The sequence below is a fragment of the Terrapene carolina genome, unplaced genomic scaffold (assembly GCF_002925995.2).
Source record: "Terrapene carolina triunguis isolate 2854851 unplaced genomic scaffold, T_m_triunguis-2.0 Scaffold22, whole genome shotgun sequence".
Lineage (NCBI taxonomy): Eukaryota > Metazoa > Chordata > Testudines > Emydidae > Terrapene > Terrapene triunguis.
Window position 1 is genome coordinate 10613030 of NW_020664373.1, and position 27736 is coordinate 10640765.

Genomic DNA, 27736 nt, shown 5'->3' on the forward strand with positions numbered 1-27736 from the left:
AATGCATTATTTTTTTAACGAGCATCATCAGCATGGAAGCATGTCCTCTGGAATGATGGCTGAAGCATGAAGAGGTATATGATGTTTAGCACATCTGGCACGTAAATATCTTGTGACGCCAGCTACAACAGTGTCATGCGAACGCCTGTTCTCACTTTCAGGTGACATTGTAAATAAGAAGCGAGCAGCATTACCTCCCATAAATGTAAACAAACTTGTTTCTCTTAGCCATTGGCTGAACAAGAAGCAGGACTGAGTGGACTTGTAGGCTCTAAAGTTTTACATTGTTTTGTTTTTGAGTGCAGTTATGTAAGAAAAAAAATCTACATTTGTAAATGGCACTTTCATGATGAAGAGATTGCACGACAGTACTTGTATGAGGTGAATTGAAAAATACTATTTCTTTTATCATTTTTACAGTGCAAATGTTTGTAATAAAAAATAATATAAAGTGAGCACTGTATACTTTGTATTCTGTGATGTAACTGAAATCAATATATTTGAAAATGTAGAAAAACATCCAAAAATATTTAATAAATTTCAATTGGTATTCTATTGCTTAAAGTGCGATTAATCACGATTAATTCAAAAAACTTAACCGCGAATAAAAAAATTAATCACATGAGTTAACTGCGATTAATTGACAGCCCTATTAAGGTAATACACCTCTACCCCGATATAACGCTGTCCTCAGGAGCCAAAAAATCTTACTGCGTTATAGGTGAAACCGCGTTATATCGAACTTGCGTTGATCCACCGGAGTGCGCAGCCCCGCCCCCCCAGAGCACTGCTTTACTGCGTTATATCCGGATTCGTTTATATCGGGTTGCGTTATATCGGGGTAAAGGTGTATTTGAATATGATGATTTATAAGAGATGGCCTGCAGAAGTCAGGAAGGAGTTTTTCCCTATATGTACATTATTATACAATGGCCAGGACCATCAGAGTTGAAGTTCACTTGCATCTGAAAGATCTGCTGTAAACTATTAGAATCAGAATACTAGCAGTTTGATTTGGCTTGGTAATTATTATGTTCCTATTGAGTCTTCGGGAAAAAAAGCAAAACTGGTAAGTTGCGCACTTTGCTTTCAGGATCCAAAGTTGGATCTGAGTAGGTTATCTTACAGTGGTCTATATTTTGAGAAGCTTTGCCATTTTACCCTAGGTTTCCCCTGGCCTCACATGCTCTTTATAATTATTACTATTAACATGGCATCTTTGATCATTAAAGCATTTTACAAATATGAATTAACTAACACAGGCTGAAAAGTATTGCTATAAAAATGAAATGTCCCAGGAACTTTATCTTGGTTACAGAGACAGGTCTGGGGCTGTTGGGATCAGAGATCTTGGTTTGGCTCAGCCACAAAATTATGACCTAGGTTCAAATCCTCCCCAAACTTGGGTTTTGCTTTGGGCCTTTTTCTGCTTGCTCAATATTATTACCTCGCTGCAACAAAATAACCTTGACATTCACTGTTTCATTGTTATGATCGTTCACATACAGATAGGTAAGAACTTCACTTAACTGCATGAGCTGCCAGCAGACCTTTTTCCAGGTAAAATAACCATTAACACAGGTGAAGTTAGAGGGCCACACACCTCCTGTGAGGTGAGAAATAATTTTCCTGGAACTGATTGCAGCCAGTCAGGATGTACTTATTTGCATTTCATTACTGTAGTACTTTATTGTTTCTGATCCTACTATTGTTAGTCTCCGAGGAGGAAAAATACAGAGATATGGCTCTTCAAATGACTGTTTTTAGCCAATCAGGAGTCAGGATTTCTCATAAATGTAATAAAAATCAATATAAAAAAGCCCCCTTCCCTTCCTGATTTATTGTATCAATAAAGGATAGTCCTGCTGAAACTGTAGGCAAACAAGAAAATAATAACATTACCTTGGAGACAATTTACATCCACGTTGCAAGTATGCACTGAGTGTCCCAGTTGCTGCAAGCAAGAGACCAAGGTATGGAGGTGAGGGCTTCATAGGTCTCGAGGAAAACTCTGGATGAAACTGGACACCAACAAAATATGGGTGATCTAAAATCCAAAGGGCATAAAGAAAATGGTAAAGGCTAGAAAATAGAAGAGAGTTCTTAATAAAGCTACTTTATAAGGAAAAAGATTTAACACAGGACACTCAAGGTTTCATAAATACCTCTCCAAATCTTATAATTTCATATGAATTTAATGGGGAAAAAGATCTTAATATTCTTTGATTAAATACAACAAAGGAAAATTGAATACAGCTATACAGGCTGTAATATGCAGATCTGAATGCCAATAATAGCACAAGCCACTCGTGATTTCATTCCCATATTTACAATGAAATCACTAGAATGCACCGAGTGTGCTTAGGCTTATCTCTCATATTTACACTGTAGTTTAGTCTCTACATATTTTGTGTGCATGTACAGATACACATAAATCTAAGCACAGTGTGCATAATAAACTGTCAGATCCTGCAAGCTGCTGAGTGCCTTCAACTCCCACTGAAATAAGTAAGTGTCAAGAAGGCCCACTGGCTGGAAATAGGAAGAGAATGATGACCCCATTTTGCGGAGGATTTTGATATTTGGTTTCATTCTGACTTGGAACACAATCCCAAAATACTGTAATTATCCACACAAGGGAATGGAGCTCAGGCTCAGGTGTAGTCTGTGTGGTAGGCTGCTGCAGAACCTAGAAGCCCTGAGGTACCTGACTCCAACGCAGACTGCGTGACGGGCTGCCCCAAAGCCATGGAGACGCTGGAAGCCTGGGCTACTAAGAAGCTGCAAAGCTCAGAGCCAGGGTTCCCTGGCTCTTGGCTCCCCATCAGCCTGCTGTGGAGTCAGGTGGACAAGCTGTCAGGAAATCATCTCTGTGAAATGGTTTGAATTCAACAAAAGGGCAAATTCTGACAAAATGTTTTGTTGGTATTTTCCTGACTAGCTCCAGAGAATATATTTACTCAATCTTTTCAAGTAGGACAAAGGAGCTGATCAGATGTCCCAGTTGTGTGTACTACTGACCTGCAACCTTTGGTATAAAATACTGTAGAATAGAAATATAAGGATTAATTGCAATAAGTATGGTCACTACTAACGGAGAAGACTTTTTTTTTTTTCCTCTAAGGAGAACTCTGTTTTTTCCTGATGGGGAATTCTGACTGGTAAATGGGAATTGTGTGACCTTAATTCATTCATCCCATGTGTATGCATTGATTCAGTTTTTAATTACATGATCACATACTGTTTTTTCCACAGGACCCCTGCCTCATTCAATGAAGGGATGGACCTGCTCTGAGACTGAATCACGGTTGTGTAGTGAAGGAGGCTCTGTAGGATCCCTGCTTCGTTGGTCTCATGGGGAGGACAGCTGAATGCTGCCCTGAAGAACTGGATTCTATCCCTGCCTCTGTCACAGAGTTTCCATGGCTTGCTGGGCAAGTCACTTAAACCAAAATTTTCACAGGTGGTCACTTATTTCCTGGGTTCCTTACTTGAGACTGTACAGTCTGATTTGCAGAAGTGATGAGCACCCACAGCTGCAACTGAAGGCAATGGGGCTGTGCTTTGAGCAAGTACTATTTAATGCTAAGTTACTCTGAAAAATCAAGTTCTAAGTGTCTCAGCTTGATTAGTGGATATGCACGATTAACCTTTGTGCCTCATCTCCCCATTTGCAAAATGGAAATGCCATCCCTCACCTCACAGGAGTGTCATGAAGATACATTAATATTTGTGGATCACTCTGATATTACAGCAATGAGCACCACAGAAAAGTCCTTGAGGAAATTAATACTTCTGTCTTCAGAGCAGGGTTTGGATAGTGTGCAGAAAATAAGGCCTGGTCCATGAACAATGAAAAGCAAACAAAATATGCCGATTCAGTAAGCACTGTCCATTCTGTTCACTGAATGAGGAGGGGTCCTGTGGAAAAACTAGTATGTGATCATGTAATTAAAGAACATTAAGTGGTCATGTTAGAAAAACATCTGGAGAGCTTAAGATCACCTGAAGACACCAGGTCTATTTGTTGGACTGTAGCAAAGAAAATGGTCAAAGGCACTGCTGATGCTAGCACTAATAGCCACATCTACTCTAAGGCTGTGCAGCTATACATGATAATGACCCTTACTATAGCTTGTGTGTGACAGAGAAGACAATGAACATATATTATAAATAGTAGTTTATCACATTCAATATAAACACTGAAAGTAATAGAGTAGCAGCACTGACTTTCTAAAGCCAACATAAAAATAGAGTAGGTATATGTTTCTCTTAAAAATAGAATAGTGTGCTTATGTTGAAGCAAGATGCGTCTAGTTTATATCTCCCATTGTTGTATGCATGTTGGTGTAGCCGTACTGATCCCAGGATATTAGAGAGATGAGGTGGGTGAGGTAATATCTTTTATTGGACCAACTTCTATAGGTGAGAGAGACAAGCTTACACAGAGCTCTTCTTCAGGTCTGGGAAACTCGAAAGCTTGTCCTCATCAACAGAAGCTAGTCCAAAAAAATATATTACCTCACTCACCTTGTCTCTCTAGTTTAAATCTGAGCATTTAGGTAAAGTTACTATTTGAAAGAAAGTAAGGGGAAATGTTTTAGGACATTCCTGTTCCATACACCTATTTCTCCCACAAGGATGCTGCTATTAAAGCCCTAAAGCAGTTAACATTGACCATTATCAGAGACAGGACATTGGACTATATTGATCATTGCTCTCTTCTGGTACAACAATTTCCAAAACAGTTTCCAGTTCCAGTGAGTTCCGCTGCATTATCATAGAGTTGGTGGTTACAGGAAAAGTATGTTTTCCTATGACATTGAAAACCAGGTGTACACTACTTTTACAATCACTAATATATCACTGCAAAGCATGCCATGTAAGGTATCAATGGAAAAGCTGTAATCTGCTAAATATGATAATCCTGTTTATATGCATATATCATCTTTGTATCTGAAGTTATGAATACTTGCTATGTATTTGTATCTCAAACATGGGTTGTGCTCCTGGCTTATACCCCACAGACAAATTTACATTCAGGCTAGCCATCACTGGTTGATGGGCCATCCATATGGTGATGGGCCATTGACAGGAATCAGCTCTTCAGTGAGCCCTTCCTGAAGATGCCACAGACAGTGTGGAGCCAATGGCTACCCATATGAATCAGCAAAGCATGTAAGGACATGTGATGAGGACATGTGAACTAAGACTCCATCTTTTGCAAGTAACTTTCCATGCTCATGTGATCCGGGACTCCATATTGGCCAGTAACTTTCCATGCAAGAGTTGAGCTAAAATTTGCAATCTGTGACATCACTGCTTTGTCTTCATTCCTGCTTCTCATCTCTGCACTGTGATTTTCTAAGGAAGCTTTGAACATACGACTGAATGACCCCTGACCTGCTTGGGTGAACCAGAGAGATTTTTTGTTTACAACCTAGTAGATTCAACATCACTGCTATGATCCTGATCTACAGATTCTGAAAATCACTTGTAATATATCTGATTCTCTTAACCATTTAAGAACTTTTTTTCTTTTTATGTTGTTAAACCTTTAGTTTTTAGCTACTAATGGACTGGCATCAGCTTGATGTTGGGTAAGATCTGAGTTATATATTGACCTGGGGAGGTGGCTGATCTTTTGGGATTGGAAGAACTTTATATATGATGAACATGGTTTTCAGTAACGTCTCATCATAAAGATCAGATGTCTGGGTGGTGATAAGGGCTGGTTGTCAAAGGGGGCTGTGTTGTTAGTTTCTTGTTGACCAGTGTGGTGCTACAGAACCTCATTCAGTTACTGGCTTGGTACATCTAATGTTAGAATAGCCACCAGGTTTGGGTGTGTCTGCCCTATTTTTATCAGTCTGTCCTGAATTTGGTATTCTCAGCTGAGTCTCGCACCAGTCAACAAGGTGGTTACAGGAAAAGCATGTTTTCCTATAACAATGAAAATCTGGTAGTTTTATATGTTTTAAAGGAATCTGGTTCCATTGCTTGTTTCTTTTAGGGAACCATGCTATATTGTAAAAGCAGCAAAACAAGATTATTGCAAGACATCAAAATAGTATCTGTAGGGATATTCTTCTGAAATGCTTTGCCTACCCTATTTGGTAGAATATATTTCTGTTCCCAATCTCTAACTCCCCTGAGGGGATTGTTTTTCCCCTTCAGTGATCAGAGCCCCTTTGCAAACCATTGTGAAATAATTCCAGGTTTTACTGCTGTTCTTATTCCTCTCGTAGTAACATATAATTTAAAAACCCTGCCCTATTTCATTATGCTCCCTACATAAATCATTTCATCCAAAGCAAATGAAATAGCCTTCTAATACCAATTATCAGCAGGTGTAGCAGGAACAAACTATACAAAAAATTACCATGAGAGTTATTTGATTATGAAAGCTGATGTACACCTTAGTGGCAATCTACACTGCAGATGTTTGACATGATAGAAATACATCTTCATTCAAACTCTGGTTCAGAATTAAAGCTTTCTTCTTTGACAGAAACAGAAATATAACCTTGTGTTTTAGCAGTTTATAATATCCCACTTGAAAGGTATTTTGGAAGCCTGAATAACACATTATGGTGTGTAAAATTAATTCACCATTCATGTCTCCAGAGAATCCTTTCAGAAACAGTGTTCTGTCCAATAACAATTTGCCTTTAACTTTGATTCTGTATATAATGGCTGAAATTTTAGCTAACAGTTAACATTTATTAGACTCAGTGACTTAAAATAGGGATGAATTAGCAAGGGGCTCAAAAGAAGAAGAGAGCTATTATCCCTCCTGGCAGTACAATGTTAAAATTCAACAAAGTAAAGTCAAGTCAATCTGCAGAATAATTTCTCCTTTATGTTTTGTGTCTTCTGGAGGTCCTTGCCATAGGGGAGAAAATAAATCTTATTTGGTGTAGTAATCCAAATCTACTGAGTATCCATATTGCTAAAACCCACCTGTTTGAAGTAAAAATAGTTAACTTCTTTGTGAAGGAACAGAGCTTGCTTTCTAGACAGTGGTTCTCCTTGGTTTCAGGGAAGAGACACATAAAGGAGTTGTGTGTTTTGTTGTGGGTTAAAGGTAGAATGGTAGCAAGAATCCCATCTGGCACTCCCTTTATTGAGTTTATTCAGAGTTATTTGGACAATTAATAGCCGCAAAAAGGCTATCTGCTCTTCAGTAAAGGCAATAATCCCTTCCAGACTACCTGTTTGAGGGGAAGAAGTTATTTGGCTTTTTTGATGCCTCAGCCACTACCTTATCTATTGGTTTGGCAAACACCTTGCCACCTGCGTATTCTGATGTGGTCAGGAGTTGTTGAGCTAGGATGTCAGCCTTTTGGAAGAGAGCCGCATGACTCCTTGACACTGCATTGTACGTATCGTCCTAGAAGAAAAATGGAGGGGAGTGGTTCCTAACATATTCTGGTTGGAGCCTCGTCCCTTTGTACTAGAGCAGTCATAGGATACAAGAATCATTTTTGGCTTAGTTAGTAATGTTTTTATATACAGTTCACTCTAATAATGTTCTCACTTATTTAATATATGCAGAAGGTGTTACAAAAAAACTGAGCTACTTACTTTCCAGTTCAATGATCTCCATTCTACTCCCTTCTGTGTCACGGCCAACAAATTTCAAACCTTTCTCTTCAAAGCAGCCAGTCAATTCTGGATTTACCTGGAAAATTGAAAAATACGGGTAGTAATTATTGTAGTATTTACATAGTTAACAAAGGTAGATAAGTTTTAATTTTTAAATATATATGTAGGAAAGTGGGGGCTGGGAATTATCCCTTGTTTAAAAATTGTGCAGTGGAAATTTGTAAAATTGGTGATTCTTACGTAATATGTAATTAAACAATTTTTTTAAAATGTGAAATACATCCAAAATACTAAAATGGCTCCTACTAGTATACTATATTTGTATCAAGCATGGTTAATATTCTAAAACATGTATTATGTAGCTAATAAGCAAGTATGTTTCTTTAATATAGTCAACCTTAAAACAGTAAGTTGGTGAACACTTGAAGTCCTAAAGGAAAACAATGCCCAAGTAAAACCCACATGACTCATAATACCTAGAATAAACAACTTCATACAGCACCTTCTCACACATACATACCCACAGATACTCACAAATATAGGATATTCCTTTCCCAAGCAAATTAACATTTAACAACCTCAGCCACCAAGTTGATACCCAACCAACCTTAACTCTGCCCTATGTGGCTTGTCAGTGTTCCTGTAACTCATTATTTCCTATACTTGATTTCAGCATTATTTGCCCTAAGGAGCTGTGCAATTTTAAGTAAGGTTTGGACGTGTGGGGGGTTGTTGTTTGGGGGTGGGTTTTTTTTGTATTTGAACTACATCGTGTTTATTATTTTGCTATTAATAAGGAGTGTTACTACATTGCATGGTTGGTAGAATAATAGTTATTGATCATTAGGCAAGAGAGAGTGTACAAGGGGCTCAGTGGGCTGGGCAGCCTAGTAGTTAGTGTACCCAAATTCCAGCCCTTTGCCTCTCTCTCAGGGCAGCAGAGGTATCTTTTCCTGATCTTAAGCCAGGGATCTTTGGCTTCCCACCCACGTCAAGCTATAGGCCCTTAAGAGGATATAGTAGGGGAACCTGTGAGAAAGTGACACCGGCAGAGTCCTCCCTGCAGTAAGTCTAAGTTGCTCCCCTGAGGCACTTCCTACCTATAGGTCCCTTCAGTTTGTAGCATGCCCCTATAGTCCAAATGAACAGTCAATCCCCTTACACCAGAAGAATCCAAAAGAGCAGGGCTCTGCCAGACTTGCTGGTTCTTAAAGAGGGTGGTAGCTGGCAAAGGCTCTGCCTGTGGGCCTTGCCCACTCTGTGGCCCTCTCTCAGGCTCACTCTTCTGTCTGGCTTCCCAGAGAAGGATTCCTCTCTGCTACAGTCTGTTCACCACCCTTTGGCTGAGCTCCTTTTAACCCAATCCTCCAGGCGGAGCATGCTCGGCAGGTCTGGAGGCACAGGGCAGCCAGGGCCCAGTATTGCTTTTAAACCCCTTCAGGCCCTGGGTGGGGTTTGTATATCCCATCACAGAGAGGTACAATAAATGTGTAGTTTTTGCAGGGCATGCAGCATGAACTGAACATGGTTTGCAGAACAGGAGTGCTATCAGAGCAGTGCAGCCAGGAGACAACATTCTTCTTTTTATTTTGTCATTAGTACTTGCTACTCAGAGTCACACAAATGTGATTACCTCCCCTATTGTGCTGGTGTTCACTGATATAGATGGAGGCCTAACAGTCCCCTATAACTTTATTCAAGTAACCAATCAAATCATTTCTCATAAGCCATCTCCCCTTGTGATGCTTCTCTTCTAGTCTGCACAGCATAAGTGCGGCTTCCCCTAAGATCACTCTGAAAGTCTGTTGACAGGAGGGGCTCATACAATAAGCTGCAGTTACCTCATCTTAGAGACAAATCTGTTACCTATGTGAATTATCTGAGCTCAACCAGCCTGAGAAGCAGTACACCTAATCCTGCTCCCAATGAAATCAATGGGAGTTTTACCATTAACTTCACTGGGAGAAGGATTAAATCCAGTATCACTCTTCAAGCTGGGTCTCCTAAAATGCAACATTGTCTGCAAACTACAGAACCCTTTGAAGTACATCTAAATAGTACCTACTATTATACCAACCCCCTAAAGCCTTGCTTCACCCTTATTCAGGAAAACTCCCATTGACTTCAGATTAAATAAATTCTTCATAGTTTGCCAATGCTATAAATTCTCTACAATATAAATTATATTAGCAATGCCTTACCTCATACCGATGCCTGTGTCGTTCCTCCACAAAATCTTCATTACCATAAAGTTTCCCTGAAAATAACACAAGGGAAATGATTAATAGCAAAGTATTGCTTCTATCAAACATTTCTAGAAAGCAGAAGATACAGCTCTTACCATGTGCCATAGTGTTTCTAGTGTTATTCTTTTAGCTCACAATGTCTTGCACATGCTCCATGAAATCTAAATTCCAAGAAATTTCTTACACTCAGACAAACAACCCAATTGTATTCACTATGCCCCTAACACAATCTTCGCTTGTGCTTTCCTATCTCACTACTTGTTCATCTTTCTTTATTACTATTTGACCCATATAATGTTAACTTATCCAGTTGTTTGCAGTGTTGTTGTAGCCATATTGGTTCCAGGATATTAGAAAGACAAGGTGGGTGAGGTAATATCTTTTATTGGACCAACTTCTGTTGGTGAGAGAGACAAGCTTTCAAGCTTACACAGAGCTCTTCAGAAGAAAAAGAACAGAATTTGGTCCAATAAAAGATATTACCTTACCCATCTTGTCTCTCTATCTTACCAGTGAGTATCAACTTCTGCAAGTAAGATTATGAATAACTTTTGTAGACTGTAGAGCTTAGACACCTCCACCCGCAGGCGCCACCCCCGCAGCTCCCATTGGCCGCGGTTCCCGGCCAATGGGAGCAGTGGGGGTAGCGTGCAGAGCCGCCTAGCCACGCTGCCACCTAGCCACGCCTCCGCCTAGGAGCAGCAGGGACAGGTTGCCGCTTGCAGGGAGCTGCCCAAGGTGAACACTCCCCGGATCTCCCACACCCCAACCCCCTGCCCCGAGCCCCCTCCCGCACCCAAACTCCCTCCCAGAGCCCACGCCCTGGACGCTCTCCCATGCCCCAGCCCTGCACTCCCTCCCGCACCCAAACTCCCTCTCTCTTAGTTAACCTGCATTCTTCACTTACCAGCACGCCCCCCCATTCCCCCCAACATGCATACAGTTTTTACTGTAACTTTTTTGAGATGGGGCGATCACATCTGCACACAGTATTCAAGACATGGATGTACCATGGATTTATATAGAGGCAAAATGATATTTTCTGTCTTATTATCTATCTCTTTCCTAATGATTCCCAACATTCTGTTCACTTTTTTGACTGCCGCTGCACACTGAGTGGATGTTTTTAGAAAACTATCCACAATGACACCAAGATCTCTTTCTTGAGTGGTAACAGCTAATTTAGACCTCATCATTTTATATGTATAATTGGGATTATGTTTTCCAATGTGCATTACTTTGCATTTATCAACATTGAATTTCATCTGCCATTTTGTTGCTTAATTACCCAGTTTTGTGAGGTCCCTTTGTAACTCTTTGCAGTCTGCTTTGGACTTAACTATCTTAAATAGTTTTGTATCATCTGCAAATGTTGCCACCTCACTGTTTACCCCTTTTCCCAGCTAGAAAGTGATGAACTTCTAACCGTAGTTCTAATTAAAGATAATGGACCAAATTCTGCTCTCTGTTACACTGCTGTAACTAAGATTAGAATCTGGTCCAATGTGTTATTGCAAGACTGAACTGCTGGAAGACATCTCCAAAAATTGCAGTGTGAAAATACAGAGAACTGACTGAGGTGGTTACAAAAGTTAATCCTAGGGAAACCTTTAGAACCCCTCATATTCCCATTCTAGTTGTGATTTATGAGGAGTGGGAGCAGGATTTCCTTCTCCAATACAGATTATCAAAGCTTTACGCATTCCTCTGACACATATGGCCATCCAAGCTACTCAAAATGCTGGCACAGATTTACAACATATCGCTGCACCTTAACATTAACCTTTCTATAAGCAGATGATAAGGACCACATAATAACTGCAGTATAGCAACAGGAAAAGATTATACATGATGAAGTGTGTATCCATATCCTCTCTAGTGTTACCCAAGCCACATAGATGATTGTCAAAAAGCCATTATCTCTAAAAGCACTTTTTCTTTTAAATGGGTATATATACTGCACTTTCATTTCCTGCCAAATTACATATGATCTTAAAAACTCGAAAAGCTACTGTCTACAAATCTGAGAAGGCTAAACATTTTTTCATATCCCAGATGAATGCTGCAGGCAGAAAAGATGAACAGGATGATAATGTAGCAAGTACGTCTGAATCTGTTGATGGACAAAGAATTGTATTGTATCAAAGTTTTATCATCACCTTATTTCCTTTGTGAGACCTGCTAATAGGTAACCTACATTAAGCATTATTGCAGCTTTTGAAACATGTGGCTGAAATTGAATCCCTGATATGGTATTTCTTTTTGCCTACCAGCTATGATAAGTAACCTAACTTAAACCACTTCTCCATTTTGATCCCACAAAAACAAAGAAACAAAAACCAGAACACTTTTTGTGGGGCTGGGAGGTAGACCTAAGCTGGGCTGGGGGGTTGGCTTGTCTTGTCTCTGGCACCTGGCCCTAGACTATGGTTTGGGGGGGCTGTGGGAGGCCCAGGACTAAGATTAGAGCCCTATTCACAGTCCAGAGCCCTTTTGGACCGAACCCTAACCCTAGCAGTGAGCTGCCTGCTGACACAAACCTTAGCAATAGCCCAGGACTCCTTGCCAGCACAACTGTAACACAAGCCCAAGGGTGAATGCTGGCCCCAACCCTAACTCTAGCCTGGCAAGCACTGCTAGCCCCAACTTTAAACTGGGACCACCAGTAACTAACTGTAACTGTAGCTAGGGGACTTCTACCAGCCTGTGGCAGGGCAGACTTGCTCCAGCCTACTTTCTAGCCCACAAACGTCTCAGAGACCTTCGTCTGGTAAAACACCTCTTGCGGTTCATTTACAGCGTTCTTTTCTAGAACCTTTACAGACTGTGCTGCAACGTATCAACAGTCCCATGGAGCCCTCAGCTCCTGTGCCAAGGAGGAGAGAGATCTCTTGTGACTCATGCTACAAGGCAGCTGGCCTGGGGCTGCCCCTCCCCCATTCTCTTTCCCCTTCCATACTTCCTTCCTGCACCTTTTGGGCTAATGAGTTAATTAGTCTTTTAACTCTCTCCATCCCATCCCAACTTATCAACTGGGCACAATGCCCATAGTCAGGGTGCTGTGGGGCAACTAACTGGAGTTGCAGTGATCAGAATGCTGGCTCAGCCACTGTTGCCCCTGCACTCTGACACCCATCTCCCCCCATTACCTGACAATCAGATTTTTCTTTCCCTGTGCTTTCCCTTGCTTAGCAGAGGCGTCACGCTGTGGGGGTTGCTCTTGGTCCCTAGGGTTATCATCAAGGTTGTTCTTGTGGTGTTCACCCATTTTCCATCCACAGAACCCATGCTTGGTGGGGGGAGGATGTCCCCACAGCTCCATTTCAGCCCACAAGTCATCACACAATGTGCATCCTGAGGGGTTGCTCTCCCTATTCTATTGCTTTATACCTGGCAGGGGATCGAGGGCACTCCCCTCATTCCCGATTAGTCAGGGCCTTGGGCTCTCCCAACCCTCCAAACTGTGCCTGAGCTGCTTCTCCTTGGGGTGCACCATGGGGTACTCCCTGGGCCCCTCAACCTCTACTAAGGAGCTCTGCTTGTCTTTCTCCACCATTCCTACTTCCTTAATTACTATCCCCTCCTGCTCAGTCTCTTGCAGGACTCTGTTTTCCTCCCCTTTCACCTGTGTTAGGCTCTGTTCCCTAGGGATTTATAAATTTGCTCCTGCTGGTTTGTTTTTTCCCTTGCTGTAGGGATCCATTTCCTCCCACTCAGATTTTCTGTTTCCCCAGCTGCGGCCCCCAACACCACCTTGTTTTCCTAATAGGAAGGGGCTCCAGTTGGAACCCAACACAACGGGGTGGGGCAATCTGTCCACTACTCCAGCTTGCTTCCACTTACCTCCCCCAGATTTCCCAGGGTACCTCTGCCAGAGGGCTGCACTTTTTATCTCCATGAATACACTCTCTTCTCACACTTGCCCCTGGAACCAGCCAGTAGGGTTGCACCAACTCCTGCCAGACTGGGGAGCAAGCAGAGGCCCTATCTATCAGGGGAACTGTGTCTACCAGTTGACATTTCCTTCTCACCATTACTGGAATGGTGGACAATTTTTCCTTTTTTCCTTCCTTCCAGTCCTGTCTCAGATGCAAAACTCAGAAAACCCATATTCCATGTTCGGGTAGCCCTTTTCTAAGTGACCCTGACACCTGCACAGGAAACATGTCATGGATCGAGCCTTGGCCAGAGCTCCTCTGCGATCTTCCTTCTTCCACTCCACACTCCTGGCCGCTGTGGATTCCCCAAACTTCCTTCTGCGTTTTGATCCTTTATGGAGTTGGCCCTCTATCCTGGGGAGTTCCGCCTCTGTGAACCCCTCTGTCAATTTTACCAACGCATCCAAAGTGCCAGATTGATGCCATCTAACCCACACCTGTATGTTCTTGGGGAGGCCCTGAGGGAACTGTTCCAACACCAGAGCATCCATTATCTTCCCCACTGTTTGGATGTCTGGCCTCAGCCAACAGGTTGCCCAATCCATCAACTTTTGGGCAAATGACTGGGGCTGCAGCGCCTCATAATCCTTGCACCTTAGAATTTTGTGGCCATTTCTCGGTGGAGGCTGACTAGATCTAGGATGGCTGCCTTGACCCCCTCATAGTCTCTGGCCTGCTCATTATTCAGGGCAATATAAGCCGCTTGAGCTTCCCCAGCCAAACAGGTTTGGGGTTATCAGTGAGCCCCAGGCTAGGTTGACACTGGGGCTGGCAGGTGGCTCTGGGCTAAGGGTTATGCTTGAGGCTGGCAGATGGCCCTTGGGTAGGGTTAAGGATGGGGCTAGCAGGTGCCCTTGTGGTAAAGGTTGGGCTGGAAGAGCATGCTAGGCTTGGGTTACAGTTAGAGCTGCCCGAGGGTTCTGGATTAGGGCTAAGAGGGCTAGCAGAGGGCTCCAGGTTGGGGTTAGCTTTTGGACTTTGATTAGGGTTGGGGCCAGGCAAAGGCCTCCTGACTAAGGTTAGGGTTAGCAGAGGCTTCAGTACTAAGATTAGGGCTGTGGCCAACAGGCAATCCCAGGCTAGTGTTAAACTTTGGACCAGGAAGCAGCCCTGTGCTACAGATAGGGTTTGGGTTGGCAAGAAGTTCTAGGCTAAATTTGTGTGGCTATGGTTGGGGCTGTGGCTATGGTTGGGGCCAACAGGTGTCCTGCAACTCAGATTATGGTTCATACCAAGAGGGGGCCCCAGGTTGGGGCTAGGGTTAGGGTTGGGACTAGCAAGAGTTTCTGGGCTAAGATTTGGTTTCAGTGTGGCAGGTTGCCCAGTGCTGGTTTTAAGGTTGGGGCCAGCATATGGCCCGAGGCTAGGGTTAGCATTCAGGCCAGGAGAAGCTCTCATGACAGTGCTGCAAATAGGACTAGCAGAGGTTCTGGGCTGGGGTTAAGTTTGGAGTCAGGTGATTGACCAGAGCTAGGGTCATAGTTAGCACCTAACCCAAACCCAGGGCCTTTTGGCCTATGTCTACACTGCAGCGGGGAGAGGGCCTCCCAACCCAAGTAGACAGTTCACACTAGTGAGGCTCAAGCTACGGTAGTGCACTAAAAATAGCAGTGCAGACATTGCAGCTCGGGTGTCAGCTTGGGCTCTTAAGATCACCTACCCCCTAGGTCTCAGCTCAGGTGGCTAGTCCGAGTCTCCACCAGAACTTCAACATCCACACTGCTACTTTAGCACGCTAGCTCGAGGCCCAGTAGTGTAAGTCTGTCTACCCGAGCTGGTAGTCTCACTCGTAGCTGCAGTATAGACACTCTTGCTAGCCCCAATACCAATCCTAGCCGAGAACCCACTGCCCTTCCCAACCATACCAGTATCTCAGGGCTGCCTGCCAACCCCAGATCTATCCATAGCCCAAATGCCTCTGCTGGGCAAAATCCTAACCCTGGACTCAGGGCATCTGCCAGCCCCAACCCTAGCCCAGGGCTGTCTGCCCGCCTGAAGTCCTCCACTGATCTGAACCCTAACTTCTACCTGAAGGCCTCTCTTAATCTCAACCCGAACCCTAGCATGAGGCTGCCTGCCACCCCAAATCCTGACACTAGCCTAGGGCTATCTACCAGACCCAACTCTAACCTGGGGGCTGCACGGTGGCCTCAACCATAGCTCTAGCCTCTGTTGGCCACAGCCTCTGCAAATCCCAACTTTATCCTTAGCCTGTTGGCTTCTGCTGGCCCCGACCCTAACGCTAGTCCTGGAACCTCCACCAATCCCAACCCGAATCCTTCCCCAGGGTTGCCTGCTGGCTCCAACCCTCATCCTAAACTAAAGGCTTCTGCTGGCTCTGGCCCCAACCTCAACCCAGGGACACCAATCCAGCCAGCCCAAACCCTAACTTTCTGCCAGCCCCAACCTTAGCCCAGGGACTTCCCGCTGGCCCCAGCCCTAACCATAGCCCAGCAGAAGCCCCCATGCTAAAGTTAGAGTCAGGCCAAGAGGCTCAATTTCTTTTTTGAGTTTTTGTCTTTATGGTTAAAGACTTTATAGAAAATACTGTTTTCATTTAATTGTCAATGAGTTCTTATGTTAAGTTGTTTTCTAGAAATTTCATCAGCAGTATTTAAAAACAGGCAAGTGAAGGAAAGCAATGCCGGATTGCTTAAATTCATATTAAAATCAGTGAAACAGTCTTTGCGATGTAAAGTACTGTCTTTTAATTTAAGATGAAGGTATCGCCATCACTCTTATATAGCTGGTAGCACATGGAAACTCACTAATCCACTGAATAGTGAGTGATCACCTGGAGAAGATGGATTTCCAGGAGTTTAAAAATGATATTCTGACCTCTTCTGCTGTACTGGAAGTTTATAGGGCTGGGCAGGGCAGGAAGGTGAATTCTCTCAAAATCTTAATTCAAGTATATCTGGTTCTGTAATGAGGTCAGCACCAGCTTTTCAGGAGCACCCCCCCTCGGTCGATGGTTTCTTCGGCGGGTCTTCAGTGACTTACTCAGCTCTCTGGTCAAGTCACACACACTGTCTGTAGGTGCAACAGAACAAAACCCTTCTGGGGCATACAGTCTTTACCTTCTCCTGGCCCTGGTATGGGGCCAGACCCCAGGGCTTCCGCCCTAGAGACACTGTCGTCCTGCAGCCCTCCCCAGGCTCAGTCCTTACTCTGTCCCAGCAGTCAGCCAGGAGCTACTTCTTAGCTCTCTTGGTCCCTGCCCACACTGAGCTGTCCATAGTCCTGATGTTCTTTCAGCCATCCAGGAACACAGTCTTCTCTCTTCCAGATCCAGGCAGCAACTGATTGCCTCTGGCTCTGCAGCTCCTTTTTATATGGCCCTCCTGGCCCCTCCTGCAGCCCTTCGGATTGGCTGCTTCCCCTACAGCCACTCTAGGATGCTTGGAGGACTTCTCATCTGCTCCTCTCTGGGACGGAGTGTGGTAGGACCCCAAAGCCTCCAACAGGGGGCCTTTGGGCCTAGTCCACCCCATCACAGGTTCCCAGAAAAAAACCCAGACACTCAGTTTTATCTTAATTACAAGCCAGTGTCTTGCACTGATGTATATTTTTAAATATTTTCTAAAATAGAGGAGAAAATGTTACATTTCAGTAAGCACATTCAGCTCAGGAAGGTTTCATTAAAGGGGTGGCTTCAAGGGGCAATATAAAATGACTCTTTGTAACATCTGCCTAGGCAAAAAATGCATCTCCAGAAATAAAGGGTATCTGAACTACTTATCATAAATAAAGATTTCTATTTTGTAGCATTCTTTTGTTCCTGACTAATCCCACTCTATCAACAAGTAATCTCATGTATATTATTGGGGACTTTGTAATGTATTTGGGTACAAAATTATTTGGGGGAAAGAATGAAGTATTTTTCTATATTGTCTGAATGGAATGTCACTCATAGCATAGAATATTTATCATTCTGAAACAAATGGTCTCCATTAGCTACTTAATTTTTTTTTTGTGACGGACACATTAAGAGATAGCTGAAGTTCCTGTCTACTAAATGGAATGAAGCACTTAGACAAGAATCCGAATTCCCAATGTAGTTTGGGCATTTATTCACTTCCTCTATTTTTTCACCTCACATGTAAAAGTAAGAAAGGAGGAGGCTTTGGCTGAGTCCTCTAGCAGTGGACTGTGGAAGTTCACGCAGACAGGCATCCTTTAAGTTAATCAGAAGGAACATATCAGATGAGAGAAGGTAAGCAGTGTCTGTTTGCCCTAGAATTCTGGCTAGAATGAACATGGATTAAATCCACACTCAGAGCATTGGGAATGAATGTGAAGCACACTGGCTATCATTCGTGTATCATATCATCCAAGTGTGCTTCAGCTTCCAAGGCAGTAAAAATAGTGGGTTTGGCATTTGCTGTGACATGCCAGGCTGGACAAATAATATTTGCTAAGCATTACTGGAGATCAAAGAACCCTAATGCCAGGGATCTTGATGGTGAAAAAAATAGAAAATTGATTAGAATAAAAATGGACTATTATTCCATGATGGGCAACAATGGATTACGTTGAATTTATGAATTACTAATGTTTATTTTATGGGAATAATGACACAGACGTTCCCATGTGACCTTTTTTCTGGCACACCCTCTGGGCAGGAGTATATCTGACAAATATCTCTGTTCAATATGGCTCAAGCTCTACCCATAGAATTTCATTCACCACTCCAGTGGGAGCTGCATGTGAGCATCCGAGGGTAGATTTGAGCTCAATATTTGTTTTCCTCTCTTTGTGCTTCTTGTAAGCTGAACACAAAAATAGAGAGGGTTATTACCACAAGAGGCAAGGACCATCATCACAGTCCACAGTTTAAAAAGTGGCTGGAACCACCAATGTCACATTCTGAAAAACTGAGGATTACACTGCATAAATAACCGCACTTAATTTAAAAAATAAAACTGCAATATTTTATACAGGGCGGCTTTATGTCCTTCTTGACTGACCCACCCACTTTTCTTGCTGGAAGTCCTGGCTCCTGCTGAGTGTACTGGTGTGTCATCAAAAAAGAGAGAGGCAGCAGCAGCAGCCTGTTCTGTACAATGAGAAATGCTTGCGCCCTTGTAAAGAATCTGGCAACGTGGGGGCATCTAAGGTAGCCCATCCTTCTGGAGAGAGGAGCCCTGCTGGGGAGCTAACATGTTGAAGCCAGCCTGGTGTACTGAGCTTCCTGTCCTCCCACTGTTGCCTGCAGAGCCACCAGTCTGTGCCAGCTCCCCTCACAGTGACCATTTTATCTGGTGCTTGGAGGAGAGAAGCAAAAGTGGGACAGAGAGAAAATGAAACTGTGTATTTCCCCCTCCAGTGCCTCTCTGGGTGATTCATCGGCATGCACTTCAAACAGGGAGAGAGGGAAGAGAGGGCTGTTAATTTGTCTTTAGTAGATGTTGTTTATAGATTCTAAAAAGATTCACCCCAGGAACTAATCAGATGAATAAAAAATGCTATTTGTTTAGTTGCTTTTCAGGGTAGGAAACATTTTAAATGTGGACTACATGGTGTGTAAGGAGAGGCAATGAATGCAACCACAAGAACATGTTTGGCACAATTCATTTAGGCCTTTAAATATGAGACAGATGGCATTTTTATCATGAGAGAAAATGAAACAGGCAAGAAGTAACTTACTTAGGACAGAGTCTTCTGTTTTGAAAACAGTCCTCCTTTTTCCCAGTCTCATTGTTCCTCCCATATCTCCAGGATTGTGTTCAGGCATGTCAATGACCTTGCAAGAGAAAATATTGAAGTAGTGTTTCATGATTTCTTTATTTATTTGAGAAAAAGATTATATAGAAGTCCATGTGACACTAAAATATTAACTTTATTATATTTACAATATTTCATACACTCATACATATTATTAGGATGGAAGACCAATGAATTCCAAAGCATGTTTACCAAAGAATGCTGCTTCACAGTTGGCAATCACATGGTTGCCAAAAGCTTTGGTAGTGTAATCAGATTGCAATGATGGACATAAACCAAATATCCAGCCAGACCACCTTAAGGACCTAGATAAAGACTGATCCAGGTGGCACTCAATCTGCAAGGAGTCTACATCCTTCTGGGATTTCCCATGATGATGATGATGATATATGTAACCCACATTAGGATATCATCAATGAGAGCAAGACATTTTGGGGGCAAGAAAGGTGTCACAATATCACTTCAATTCTTCGATTTTACGTACCACACTTTAAATGTGTAATGCTTTGGAACCATAGTTTGATCACAGCTAGCTCACATGGTGCTGAACATGATTTGCCCTGGTCTACGCTGACCGGTCAGTTGTATGCATTGTCATTTAAGTTAACTCAACTCTTCCCAAACATGTTTGACTACAATAAGATTTTGAAATGTAGACATGCCCTTGATTTCAAAAATTACCTTTGGAATGTGAACTAGACAAACCCTGAGGTAGCCCTGACTTCCTGAGTCTGTAGGCAACCTGACACATTAGCTGCGAGGTGTGAACTGCCCTAGTCATATTAATGGGGTGGTGATTCTGAATCCTAAATAATATCAACTTTGTTAACAGTTTTACTACAGATAACAGAAAAACATTACGAAGAAGGAATATGAAGTTCTGCACAATCTACTGTGAGTGGCATCTCGTATAGCTATCATGAATGGGTGGAGCTTGGTTTGTGGGCAGAACTTGGGACGATATCATCACTTTCCCTGTTGCAGCACGACCCCTGAAAGAAGTACTTTAAGATAACTCTTAGCTTCCCATTAACATAATGAATTCTACTCTCTAATGCTGACTGTCACCTGAAGAACCAGAAGCAGCTGATACTGCATTTTGCCTACAGCAGGAACAGTATTCTGATGCTGCTGCACAAAACATACCATTATTTCTGGTAGCCTTTGTAACCTGAACACGCTATTCAATTGAATATCTTTTTTGCAATGAGTGAGATTAGTTGCAAGGAATGATACAGGGATTACAGTTAAAATTTTGCCATTTGCCTGGTTTTGCTGGTACTAGCCATTATATCTATGGGAAATCCCTATCACAGTGATAAAACCTCTCAAATTGGTAGAGACACAAATTTATGTATCCATATATGTAAAAACACACCAAGGAATGAGACTAGCCAAGAAGGGTTCAGAAAATAAAAAATAGTCACACAGAGTGGTAATCAGGAGCTGCATTTTATTAACTTTAGTTTGCCCTTCTGGAGCAATAAAAACATTCTATGAGAGCAATAATGCATTTCATAACGTGAAGCTATACAATTCAGTAGGGATGGTGGAAGGTGCTTGGGGCACTGTGCCAATGTAATTCAGATGTGCAATTATCTCTGCATAACCTCATATCTTTCAAATGTTATTTATGATCTATATTCTTGTTGTAAAGTACCATGAATAAAAGCTGTGATCAAATTGGTTTAAGATTACAAACCCGGTAATTACTTCCCAAACAACATGAATGTGGGGATTATGCAGCTTCTTCAGCCAAAGTATCACTACTCCAGTCCACATATTTTTAAATCAATTATACTTTTCTGAAGTATAATTACCATTTTACCATTAAAACTTACCATTTTATTTGCAATACACACTTGAAACACTGGGCACAGTTACATAATCAAAACATATAACATCAGAAACAGAATGTACAAAACACACAGGGTGAAATACTGACTGAAGTCAAAGGCAAAACTCCAATGGGGAGTTGCTTGCTTGCCTCTAGAACATAGGAAGGGTGGTATACTGGTTCTTGTAGATGACATGGGGTGGTGGTGATGAACAGTCATTCATTCTCACTAATGATTACTCCCAATAGGATTGTGTGGGTTCCATGTTTTTGCTATTTAATGTGTATTTCAGGTTACTGAAGAAGATCATGAGGGTCAAGGTTGTTAAAATTGGAAGCTCCTAAATCCATATTTAGTCACCTGCTTGAATTTCAAAAGTGCTGAGCACTCAAATAGCATTCTACAAAGTCAACTTTAGGCTCCTATTTTAAACATTAGGTCTGAGAGGTTTTCATCTGTTGTTACCTGTATGCTGATGATTATACTCATCTGTACTTTTTATTCCCCACTTCAAATCTAAACTTTATAATCTCTTTGCCTTCCCAGTACCTGGCCAAGATAGGATCTTCCATGAACATTCATTCAAAATATCCTGAAAGTAATGCTGGCAGGTAGATGGAAGCTTCTGGAGAAAATGAGAGAGATGGCAACTTCCTCCTTTGTTGAGACTACCGGTATGCCTGATTCTTGAATTCTGTGACTTTGCCACTCTAATCTGGGCCTCTCCGTATACTTATCCACCCCTTAGTCACCTCCACATGAGATTACAGAACTTGGGGCTGGTCCTGAAGAAGAATCAAAAGCATCAACTAGCCCATAACGTGGCTTCCTATTTACGAAATGGGGAACTTCAGTTGGAACATGTTACAATTTTGGTCTGGGATGTGAACTTCTATTTTTGCCTCCAGGTGGAAAGCAAAGTGCTGATGAGTATCTCTAAAGCGCTAAAAATAGCCACTCTATGAAACCACATCTTTTCCCATGCCCCACTACAGCAGTTATGGTTATGCAGAGACGAAATCAGAAAGGCTAAGGCAAAAAATGAGTTATATCTAGCAAAGGGCATAAAAGGCAATAAAAAGTTGTTCTATAAATACATTAGGAGCAACAGAAAGACAAAGGAAAGTGTAGGTCCTCTACTTAGGAGCTTATAATCAAGAAAGTTAACGTGGGGAAGGAGCTCAAGGGAAGGAGCTTATAATCAAGAAGGTTAACGTGTTTAATGCTTACTTTGCTACATTATTCACTAAAAAGGTTAATGTTGATCAGATACACAACACCATTAATATTAACAAAAGGGGGGGAAGGAACACAAGCCAAAATAGTGAAAGAACAGATTAAAGTATATTTAGATACGTCAACACGGCCTGATGTAATGCATCCTAGGGTACTTAAGGAACTAGCTGAAACAATCTCAGAACCCTTAGCAATTGTCTTTGACAACTCATGGAGGATGGGTGAGGTCCCAGAGGACTGGAGAAGGGCAAACATAGTATCTATCTTTAAAAGGGGGAACAAAGAGGACATAGGAATTACAGACCAATCAGCCTAACTTTGAACTGGAAAAATATGGGAACACAATTATTAAACAATCTATTTTTAAGCATCTAGAGGATAATAGGATTATAAGAAATAGCCAGCATGTATTTGTCATGAACAAGTCATGCCAAACCTCACCCTAATTTCCTTCTTTGACTGGGTTACTGGCCTACTGGATAGGAAGGAAGCAGTAGACATGATATATCTTTATTTTAGTAAGGCTTTTGATGCAGTCCCACATGACATTCTCATAAACCAACTAGGGAACTATGGTTTAGATGAAATTACTATAAGGTGGGTGTATAACTGGTTGAAAGACCATACTCAAAGAGTAGTTATCAATGGTTTGCTGTCAAACTGGCAGGGCATATCTAGTGGGGTGCCAAGAGGGGTCAGTCCTGGGACTGCTACTATTCAATGTTTTAATGACTTGGACAATAGAATGGTGAGTATGCTTATACAATTAGCAAAGAACACCAAGCTGGGAGGGGTTGCAAGCACTTTGGAGGGTAGGATGAGAATTCAGCAAGACCTAGACAAATTGGAGAATTGGTCTGAAGTCAACAAGATGAAATTCAATAGAGACAAGTACAAAGTACTTCACTTAGGAAGGAAAAATCAAATGCACAACTACAAAATGCGGAGTAACTGGCTTTGAAGTAGTATTGCTGAAAAGGAGCTATGGGTCATAGTGGATCACAAATGAAGGAGTCAACAATGTGATATAGATGCAAAAAAGGTTAATAACATTCTGGGGTGTATTAACAGGAGTGGCATAGTAAAACATGGGAGGTAATTGTCCCATTCTACTCAGCACTGATGAGGCCTCACATGGAGTACTGTGTCCAATTCTGAGTGCCAAACTTTAGGAAAGATGTGAACAAACTGGAGAGAGTCCAGAAGAGAACAACAAGAATGATAAAAGGTTTAGAAAACCTGACCGATGATGAAAGGTTAAAAAAAACCTGGGAATGGTTAGTTTTGAGAAAAGAAGACTGAGAGGGGACTTGATAGCAGTCTTCAAATATGTTGGGGGCTGTTACAAAGAGGACGATGATCACTTGTTTCACTTACGGCAGGACAAGAAGTAATGGCTTAATTTACAGCAAGGGAGATTTAGGTTAGCTATTAGGAAAATAAATTCTAACTATAAGGGCAGTTAAGCACTGGAATAGGCTTCCAAGGGAAGCTGTGGAATCCCCATGATTGGGGTTTTTTAAGAACAGGTTGGACAAACACCTGTCAGGGATGGTCTAAGTTTACTTGGTCCTGCCTCAGAACAGTGGGCAGGACTTGATGACTTCTTGAGGTTCCTTCCAGCCCCACGCTTCTGTTATTCTATCTCGAATGTTCTTTCTCACTGGTTCCGTAGTTAAACTTTCATGGTGGGCAGCAGCACATTGTTCGTAGATGGTCCAGTCCCTGGAACTCTCATCTACTTAAAATCTACCTAAGTCTGAGTTAGATGACCTTTAAGAAAAAATATATGATGCAGCTATTTAATCTTGTTTCTAATTAGCAGGAGATTTTCTGTCAGAGGAGTGGTGGTCTAAAACGGGAAACAGTCTATTATGTGTGGTCACGTTATTTTTATTTTTGTACTTACTTAGTTGTTCTTTGATAGGCACATTATAAACGAATCCTCTACTGCTTGAACTCTAGGGTACCAGGTGAACTGAAAAGGGCTCTGATTACTAATGCTTTGTGTGGTTGAGGAAAAGAGGTATTTATAAATTAATTCCTCATGTTGGACCTCAACCTGGACCCTCCTTTCCACTTAGATAACCTCTACTACTGTCTACTCCTTTGGAGACTATTTGAGACTACCATCAAGGCTTATTTGTTCCATTACTTTGGGAATGTCTATACTACAGTGCTACAGCTACGCCACTGCGGTGCTGTAGACACTACAGCATTGGAAGGGTGTTTTCCATCACTGTAGTAAATCCTACTCCTGGGGGGAATTCTACACTACTGCATGCACATAATTAATGAGCCATGCATATTTTTAATTTTTTGCGCAGAAAAGAACTTCTGCCGAAATGTTACTGCAGTTCTGCCTTTTGCCCATCAGAGGATGCTGTGGCGCAAGAACAGCAGCAGTTCCCAGCAGAAAATAACTTCTGCAGTTCCGCCTTTTGCCCACCAGAGGGCCCTATGGTTATAGGACACAAGCAGTAGCTCCCGGCCAGCTAGGGAAGAGAAAGAGGCTGCCTTCTTTGCAGTACCTGTCAGGCCAGGAGATAGGGGCTATGGGGAGACAGACAGAATGGGGTGATGGGGAGATCAGACAGGGGCTCATAAGGGCTAGTGGGGGAGGACAGACTGGTGCAGGGGCTGAATGGGAGTGGAGACACAGGTTCACAGGGGGGAGGGAGGTGCAGGGCCACATGGTGATGGGGGAGGGGGTTCAGAGCTACATAAGGACAGAGGGTGGCTGAGTGGGGGCACAGAGACACACGGGGACGGGGGATACAGGGACACATAGGGACAGGAGGTGGCTAAGGGGGGCACAGAGACACATAGAGACACGGGGAGGGGGTACAGAGCCACATAGGGACAGGAGAGTGGCTGGGTGGGGGCACAGAGACACATGGGGATGGGGGAGTGGGTGTCTGAGTGGGGATGGAGGGACACATGTGGACAGGGGGTGCAAGGACACATGGGATGCAGGAAGACATGGTGACAGGGACAGATGTGCCTGACTGAATGGGAGAGGCTAGGGGTCAGCCAAGGTCTGTATGGCAGAAGTTCCCTAACAATCCCTCCCCGTCCCCCCCAAAAACCTGTTCCATACTTTTCCCACCCATACCCAACATCCCTTCAAGTTCACAACCAGGCTCCTTCCCTGCAATTTACTTCCCTCTCTTTCAGCTCCTCCATTACCCCTGGCTCCCTCAAGCCTTTGGACTGCTTCTGAGGGATGGGGGAAATATGGTTCTGTATTGTAGTTTAAATGAATTATTACTCAGAGTTCTGTATTAATATGCCTAGTAAGGAATCTATTTGTCAAAAAACATTTCCTAAATCTTTTTTGTTGTCTGTATTGTTACTGACATACTTGCTGAAAGGTATTTTAAAATAAATGACCAAAAATAATTGAAACTGGTGTGATTATATTGTGTTATTTTGGTGAATAAAATATGCAGAATTTTGCAATATTGTGTGCAGAACTTTTAGTTTTTTGTTGCAGAATTTTTAATGTTTTGGCGCAGAATTCCCCCAGGAGTATGTTTAGGTAATAACAGTGTGGTCTCATTGGTATTAAATCACAATGATGAATGACTTCAAACACCCATAGACCTCAATATTTGCTAGTAATTTTCTGTTTGGAGTATTTCATTGCTATTAGGAAATTTATAAATGCAAATGAGAAAACTGTCAGACTCAGATATTTAGTGCATAAGCCTCAACCTGTGGAAGCTGCACCATTTATCATGTTAAGTATTTGCCTTCTGGCACAAGTCTTTGCTGGTGGGGCAAATTATCAACTAGCCTAATTTTCCCAGGACCATCAGGATTTGAAAAAGATTGTCTCACGTCCTGCAATACCAACTGGGAGAATGCAATAAATCTTAGTATTTGGAAGGAGATGAAACAATTTTTTAAACCCCCAAACCTTTCATTTTTGTTTCAGGCTGCCATCTAGAAATGTGGCCGCTTAAGAGCTCTGTAACTGCAAACGGCTAATGTGGGGAGAATCTCATTTAACAACAAATCATAATGTTCCATTTACATCCAGAATTCTGTATTATACTCTAAAATACATAGAAAGTGGAAATCCTCACAAAGCAAGCCAAATAAACTAGCTATTCTACTTTAGCATTTGTACAGTTAGCTCCATATCCGCAATATGCTACGTTATATCCTTGAATTGATATAATTTGATTTTAAAGACTCTGGAAAATCAGTAAGAACTTCAATTTTGTCTGCCATTTTAATCCTCTCCTGTTTAGGGAACAAATGATTTGTCACTGCGGAAAGCACTCGATATTAATATAAGTGCTGATCAAATTGCCAGGAGAAGGAATGACCATAGAGACTAGCTAAACACTAAGAGCTCAAAGGATAATGCTAACAGTTACATAGGTGTGCAGAGGGGAAAGCAGATGATAGTATGAAATGAAGCAGCAGGTGCTGTTGAATACTAATAACTCCTGGCATGGTTAAGAAAATCCCTGCAATGAAAACCAACAAAAACTCCTTATAAAATGCCCCAGGCACCTTTTCATTTATTGCTGTGCAGGGGTAATCAATATTTGCTAGATTCAGATTGATCTGTTTCAATGAAGATAAGTATATTGTTCAGCAGGCCCAACCAATCAGAAAGAAGTGATGTTAAACTGATCCACTGGAAATAAAAAAAAAAATTACAAATGAAGAAAGCCCAATTTAAGTGAGAGTTAATCAGCTATAGTTGAAAAACTGGCACTGAAAACTTCCAAGTGTGAACAGGAATACAGAAAACTTCTTCCCGTACTTTTTTAAAAAGAGGACTTTTCTAATCTTAGTTATTGGCAGAAGATGCACAGATTACAAAAATTCTATGGCCAGTACTAAGCATATTAAAACATTAAACACAACAAAATATATTTTTGCCCCAAAGAACACTGAATTCCAAGCAAACAAAATTATTATTACACAAATCTAAAACACTCATCACCACAGGATTTGCCACTCAACCACTGGGTTCCTCTACTTTGTCTAAATTACATCCATTTTCTGCAAAATGATGACTGCCATCTGTAAGCTTGGAAATTAACATTATCAATGGCCCAATCATGCATCCCTTACTCACATGAGTAATCACTTTGAAAGATGGGGCCCATTATTTGTCTCC

The 27736-nt window shown here is 42.1% G+C and overlaps 1 protein-coding gene across 3 annotated transcripts in view; it reads right to left on the bottom strand.

The window, feature by feature from the left end:
* Positions 1-27736, bottom strand: part of LOC112103836 (CTP synthase 2) — a 133347-nt gene that overhangs the window by 13024 nt on the left and 92587 nt on the right. For all 3 annotated transcript variants that reach the window (XM_024195798.2, XM_026648673.1, XM_026648669.1), the window contains exons 15-18: positions 19442-19538; positions 9810-9865; positions 7588-7684; positions 1903-2047 (exon numbers count right to left, since the gene is read on the bottom strand). In XM_024195798.2, coding sequence (XP_024051566.1) covers positions 1903-2047; positions 7588-7684; positions 9810-9865; positions 19442-19538 — 395 coding nt within the window. The remainder of the gene's footprint in view (positions 1-1902; positions 2048-7587; positions 7685-9809; positions 9866-19441; positions 19539-27736) is intronic.